The sequence below is a fragment of the Oncorhynchus clarkii genome, chromosome 12, assembly GCF_045791955.1.
Source record: "Oncorhynchus clarkii lewisi isolate Uvic-CL-2024 chromosome 12, UVic_Ocla_1.0, whole genome shotgun sequence".
NCBI lineage: Eukaryota > Metazoa > Chordata > Actinopteri > Salmoniformes > Salmonidae > Oncorhynchus > Oncorhynchus clarkii.
The window spans coordinates 23,624,943-23,632,142 of record NC_092158.1 but is presented as its reverse complement, the minus strand read 5'-3'; the positions used below and the strand labels follow the sequence as shown (position 1 = coordinate 23,632,142).

The 7,200-nt window shown below is 46.0% G+C and overlaps 1 protein-coding gene across 1 annotated transcript; it reads left to right on the top strand.

The window, feature by feature from the left end:
• Positions 1-230: 230 nt before the first annotated feature.
• On the top strand, positions 231-6,986 carry LOC139421939 (uncharacterized). The gene is made up of 4 exons (XM_071173078.1): positions 231-626; positions 2,160-5,641; positions 5,810-5,884; positions 5,984-6,986. Exons 2-4 carry the CDS (start codon positions 2,226-2,228, stop codon positions 6,234-6,236), a joined length of 3,744 nt encoding a protein of 1,247 aa, XP_071029179.1. The 5' UTR covers positions 231-626; positions 2,160-2,225; the 3' UTR covers positions 6,237-6,986.
• Positions 6,987-7,200: the final 214 nt, after the last annotated feature.

Sequence of the window (7,200 nt, the reverse complement as noted above, 5' to 3'; positions counted from 1 at the left end):
TTTCTCTCTCCTTCCCCTCAGATGAATTTCGGATGCCAGTCACCCAGCCATAGATCTGTGTGTGCGCATGAGAAAGGGAATAGTGAGAGAGAAAGAGGAAGCGAGAGAGAGAGTGAGAGAGGGAGGGAGGAAGAGAGGAAGGGAGAGGGATAGTTGGACAGAGTGCTGAACGTAGGGCAGTGCATCATTGTGTTATGATGTGAGCAGGGAGGCAGGAAGGAGGAGAGGGACCAAAGTAAGAGGAGGAGAGAGGGAATAAACTGAGAACGCAGCTGGACTACATGTCTAGTCTGAGGGAGCCAGATTAGTGGTGACTCAGAGCTTTTGGAATACTTACCAGAAGGGAATATGGCTTTGCACCACTGTTAGACTGCATAGTGTATGCTCATGTGAGTTTGTGGGTGCCACGGAGGGACTGAAAGGGAGAAGGAGTTCAACCTCATCAAAAAGGAGTCACCCAGTGCCCCCCTCCTCAAAGACTTGGAGTAGAGGAGTACAGAGGAGGGGGGCAAGGTGGAGAGGAGGCCAGGTGGAGAGGTGGGCCCCCACGTCTGGACGCAGAACACCTAAAGGACAAAGTGAAACGTGCCACAGCTCAACCCAAGGTTTGACAAATGCTGACAATGGTAAGTCACCTGAACATGCTTAGTGACCCGGTCAAGATTGACTGTGAAGGCAGGGGACAGGTTCCTCATTGCTCTGTCCTGGATATAAATCTATATAGTGATGCTGAGAGGACACTGTTTACACCTATTTTACAGTGTCAGAAAGGGAATTATTGGCAGATTGATCAACTGTGTATGAGGAGGGGCTAAGGCACTTGTCACGGAATGTTCCGTAGTGACATCAGATGGGGTCAGTTGGGACTACAACCAACTGACATCTACAATGTGACAGTCAAAGAGTGGTGCCTGCAGGCACAACTGATTAGATGATCTGCCTGCAATTCTGACAGCGCTGCATGAAGCCTGGGGGGTGAGGGTGGGCTGTGGGACAAAAATATTTTTTGCATGCACACACTCAGTCACACACGCACGCACACACACAGCTATCTTGAGGTATTTTACTGTATCAGCAAATGCAAACTCACACATAATGTTTTAGGCACACCCACTGCCTCTCATACACACACACACACACACACACACACACACACACACACACACACACACACACACACACACACACACACACACACACACACAGACAGACACAGACACAGACACAGACACAGACACAGACACAGACACAGACACACACAGACACAGACACAGACACACACACACACACACACACACACACACACAATTGTCCTTGCTTTGGCACAAACTATAGTTGCATGCATCAGTCAAATAAAGACACACATACACACTCGGCTACTCTGGCATTTACTGCGTCAGTTAAATGCACACAGAGTCACTGATTCATTTCCCCTTGTCAGGCTTTAATTAAGTCGTTAGCATAAATTCATACATTATCCCCCCGCCCAAGGTTGGGACAGGATGGTGTGAGAGGATGCCCATGAGGGAGACAGAGAGAGAGGTCACCACAGGAGTCATGCTGTGACTAGATGATCTCTGTGAAATATGACCTCTGAAGGAAACAGAACCTGGGCAGACCATGCTTTTATGTTCTGAATATAATGTGCTGAATCCAGTAAGGGTTTCCTTTGACTAAAAGTAAGCAAGGGTCAGGACTCCAAAGACTGTTTCTTGACTGTCATGCACCCCCATGTCCTGCTCTGTGACACCTTGGTGTTATGAGGGTACTGTAATCCAGCTCACAATACTAAAACAACCTCTTCTACATTATCTGATATAATATTGTATCACATTGTCAGTGTAGGGTTTATCTCTCACATTGTCAGTGTAGGGTTTAGGGTTTATCCTTCTAACTTCTTTCATGTTTGTTCTAACTTGTCTAACACAAAACGAGAAAATGTCCATTATTCATGACTATCTCTAATTTGCTGTCAAGGCTTCAGACCTTTGTTTGTCCTCTATTTCTGATGCATATGGGCAGCTCTGGCAGTGTCCTTGATTTGTACTTTGTTGGAATCTAATTGTTCTGCCCTGGTACGGATTCCTTTCACAGTGCCTTATCAAAATGAGACATCATAATGTGCTCTTTACAATAAACTAACCTTGACTTTCCCATAGATGTGATGGTGATGGTGGACACAAGCTCTCCTGGGTTTTCAGGCCACTGAGTCAGTCGGCCAGGTGATGGGGAGACGGGCGGCTGACCTGACCACTCCTGTGCCAGTACTGGGAGTTCCTGCCCTGGTGGGGGTGCGTGGTTGGAGTACAGCAGGGGGGGAGAGGGCTGGGGGAGTGCTGCCACTGACATGGGGTCCCCACTGCAGTATCGGAGTGCAGACTTCACCCGGCATGAGAGCTCCACCCATCTTGCACGGGACAAAACTAACAGGCACATTCCCCAGGCAATCAGAAAGAAGCATTACTCCTACATGCAATGGCTACATCCCAAAAAAGGCAAAGGAAGAGGAGGGAATCAGACAGACTAAGAGTGTCAGACAAAGAGGTGTTCTTTCAAAACAGAGGAGTTTAGATTCCAAGACCAAAAAAGGTGTGACATTTGAAGAGATTTCCAGTGAACTTACAGAGAATGTGGTCTTCAACAAATGGAAAAGTGGGAATTATTGCTATGCCCGGGCAATCAAGACTAACCCACACCTATTAGGGGGCGTGGGGAACAGCAAGATTAAAGGGAGGCGGGACTTGCGCTACACAAATGGCAGCGTAGTTGACTCGGAGGCTATAGGAGGGATTTGTATTGATGGCAGTGATGAGGCGGAGCCTGTCTCGACCATGTCCTCTCGAGGAAGGGACCAATCAAAACCGAAAGAACATTCTGTGGCACATTCATATTGTGGGAATGCAAAACGACCACCTGCTCCCCCACCTCTCTGGATGCTCCAGGAAATGTGCAGACACTGTGGAGGGAGGGAGACTGTGGTCCCTGGAGCTGGAGATGAAGATGCCAGTCTGGAAGTTAAGAGCACTTCCTCTGCATGCCCTGAAGGAACAACAGCCATGAAAACACCTATTTCACTCACAGACAGAAACCACCTTCTCCCTTCACATACTGAGAAAGAGAGGAACTCTACATGCTCCACTCCGAGGCTTGCAGACAGGGATCTGATACAAAGACAGCCGACACAAACAGAATCTCAATCCACCCACCCCCGCTGTAAACCCATAATTTACAACAACAAAGACAGGAAGCCCAACCTGCCTGCAAACCCAGCGCCTGCATGGAAAACCAAAGATCTGAAACAGACTAATGGTTATACCTCACATTATACATACCCCCTGCATACCTCTATCAGAGACCCAGTAGAAACCCTAGTTACACCTTCACATACACACTCAGACAAGCCAACCCACCAAAGAACCATCTTACACACAAAATCTATTACAGTCACTAAGGCAACTATTGAACCCAGGCGTGCAGATGCCAACACCCTTGAGACCCCATCTCACTGGAGTAAAATTCCTCGACCGAAAATACTCCAAATGTATCCTCAGATCGCAATAGCCACCAGGGCAAACACGCCACACGCACACCGTAAACATCCAAAGACACCCACACACCCAAATACACAGCCCAACCCATCAAACACATCATGTACATCTACTCACCCTTACCGTCCAAACACACCATACAGAACCTTTCCTCCAAGCCATGTTAACCCATCCCATGTTATTAGAGCCCCTAAGCCTGAAAACACAACACCACGGTCTAACACTGCTACAACATTACATAGAAGTGCACCCCCTTACCCTGCTAACACACACGCATCTAAACCCCCTAACTCTGCAAACTCACATACAGCTACACCTCCCACCCCTGAAAGCACACTGACGACAACCACAAAACTCCTAAACAGTGCTACTAAAACGATACATAGAACAACACTCCCTAGCCTCGCTAACACATTACATATAGCTACAACTCTAAAACCAGCAAACACACCATGCAAAGCCACTCTCTCTTACCCTTACAACCCATCACACACAACTACTCTCACAAGCTATTATAACCCATCACACACAACTACTCCCACAAGCTATTATAACCCATCACACACAACTACACCCACAAGCTATTATAACCCATCACACACAAATACACCCACAAGCTATTATAACCCATCACACACAAATACACCCACAAACTATTATAACCCATCACACACAACTACTCCCACAAGCTATTATAGCCCATCACACACAAATACACCCACAAGCTATTATAACCCATCACACACAAATACACCCACAAACTATTATAACCCATCACACACAAATACACCCACAAGCTATTATAACCCATCACACACAAATACACCTACAAAACCTTTGTTCCATACCCTTAACCTGTCAAACACATCACACACTCCTATTTCCCCTGACTCAGCTAATGCATCCCCCATAACACCCCCTAACGTTGATAACGCATCACATACAACTGTATCCTCTCTCTGTTCAAATGCCTTATACACAGCTACGCAGCATCAGTCCTCATCCACGTCACTGACGATCTGTAGACCACTGATCATGACACAGATACACAACAATAAACCACCTGACCCATCAAACAGATCAACCACTAACACGCAGAATAACAGCACATTTAAAAATACACATATTGAACAAACCGCTGCCCTTCACACCAGCTCTCATAACAGATTTGTTGTTGATCCAATAATGCATGCAAATGTATATGCCAAAGTATTGTCTCTGTATAACAAAAGTAGACACTGTACTCCTGTCATCGTATCACAGACACATCAGGAAAGACACTCTGGAATATTCAATGCATCACAGGTCACTAACCTTCCAAAACACATCACTGAAATAAAGATAAACAAAGAATGGGAACAGCAGGGACACATTGTCACACAACATCAGGGAGACCTTTTCACAAACCTAAAACCTGGATCTGAGTGTCAGATACATTCTCACAAAGAGCACATTCCCTCTAGCATGTTACATACACATGCAAATACCACATTTAGATTCAGCGTTGACAGGCAGATATACACAAATTATGCTCCAACTTCCAGCACACCACAGACGCAAACAGATCCTAAGCCCCTCATTGCATCAAAGACAAACGCTACTGCACATGTCAAACCCATCACCGAAACACCAAATCACATAAACAAAGACTTCCGTTCCACACCAACCCCACACAAACACACAAGCCCCACACACCGACTCATACCACAGGCCCGTCCATACACAATCACTGAACTCCTCACACACAAAGCCAGAAACCCCAAGTACAACCCCCTTTTGCCGCCATCACGCATGGCACACCTAGAATCCTACACCCTTACACATTCCAATCAGACACACCAGATGATCCATCCAGTATTTTTGTTGTCAAGTACCATCCCACAACCCTCCCGAGACGACCCTAGGCTGGCTCACTCCCACCCGGCTGATACAGACCTGCTGCTGCTGCCCCCCTCCCCACAGTGCAGCAGGCCAGCCCCTTTCCATAGGAGGCTGCAGTGTGTGGAGGCCAGCCTGGCAGCCAACCAGGACAGGATCACTACACTTCTCAACATCATCCAAGACCTTGAGATGAGCCATGCTCTCAACAAGGGGTAAGAGATAGAGGGGAAGAGAAAGTGAATGTGAGAAAGGGAAGAAATAGAAAGGGAAGTAGAAGGAGTGAGTAGAGAAAGTGAACGGGATGACATTACAGAGAAGAGAGAAGGAATTAGAGAGAAGCCTCTTTTGTTCTAGTTAACATCTCCTGCTCTTTGTTTCAGTCGGCGATGCTACAGGACAGGACAGGACCTCCGGGAGTGCTCCACCTGTCAGAAGACTGCTTGTATCGTATATAGGTGAGACACAGGAAGCATGGTCAGATCGGCGGACTCTTTCCTCCTGTTTTTGCTTTCCTCCTTTTCACCCTCTCTTGCTCTCTCTCTCTGTCCCTGCAGTGTGGAGTATGACTTCAGGCAGCAAGAGAGACGTTTCTTGGAGGTTTTGTATCCCCAGAGGGCTGACAACAACACTCCTCCCTCCCTGCCCCACAACAGCACCCTGCTGACAAACGCCATCACTAAGACCATGACCAAGTCCAAGGTTAAAAGCAAGAAGTTGTGCAAGATGCTTTTCCAATGGCTGCCTAAGACAATTCAGCGAACAAAGTCCTCCTTTCACCAACTCTCTCCAGATCATTTGAATTCCTAGCATGTTATTCATGAGGTATTGAGGTATCCCTGTAATATAAGATCTGATGGTGTGTTCAAGACAACTGGGAACTGTTAAATACAAGGTCAAATCAAGATGTCAGTTATCTCCAGGTCGGAAAAAACCAGAGCTCTTGAAAGAGGCGGAATTCCTGAGTCGGAATTCTGAGTTAGATGAACGTTCCAAATGATTTTTCCCTGTCGGAGTAAGTTTTTCTGAGAGTTCCCAATTGTCTTGAGCACACTGAAGTCGGAAGTCAGAGATTTCCAAGTTCCCAGTTGTTTTGAACTCGGCATGATGTCCCTATCACAGCAAGTAGCACTTGTCATTGTAGAAGACACCTACATCCCTTCCTGTCCACATGATGGGTGTCCTGAAATCTGATTTGCTCCTTAATGTCTGATTGACACCCTATTGCCCAATCATGACATAGCATGAACAGGAATTGCCCTTAGTAACTATAGACCTTTACCCAGTCTAGCAACAGTCTATCATATGGAGAAAACTTCATCCCTCAGGTTAAAATCATGAACTTTCATCCAAAGCACATGCACTAGTTGTTGAACTAGATACAACATCCAAAAGTTTGCTAGATTGCAATCACTATTTTCAGAGCCTATTGTAGATGATAGTCCATATTCTATAGTATTTTATTGTAGCTAAGCATCAAGTGAAGTGTTGTAGTCCTCTTACAGATTCCCCTACCAGATTATCCCAGGGTCAATGTATATACATCATAATTTTGAAAAATAAACCAAAGCCCACAGTACATACTGTAAACATTTTCTTTTCATGTTTGATTAAATATCTTATCGCTGACATCAATGTCTATCCTTCCTTGTTTGTAATATAATCTCTTACACAAAACACACATAAGGTACTGGGACATATACAAGCACTCACGCATGATGCTACACAGGAATCCACCCATCAAACTCATGCATACTGTAGTCATCCAGGTCCC

Coding starts and splice junctions, on each gene's coding strand:
- LOC139421939 (XM_071173078.1), top strand. CDS start 2,226: ATGGGGAGACGGGCGGCTGACCTGACCACTCCTGTGCCAGTACTGGGA. Junction 5,642..5,809: donor AGCCATGCTCTCAACAAGGG/GTAAGAGATAGA, acceptor TCTTTGTTTCAG/TCGGCGATGCTACAGGACAG. Junction 5,885..5,983: donor ACTGCTTGTATCGTATATAG/GTGAGACACAGG, acceptor CTGTCCCTGCAG/TGTGGAGTATGACTTCAGGC.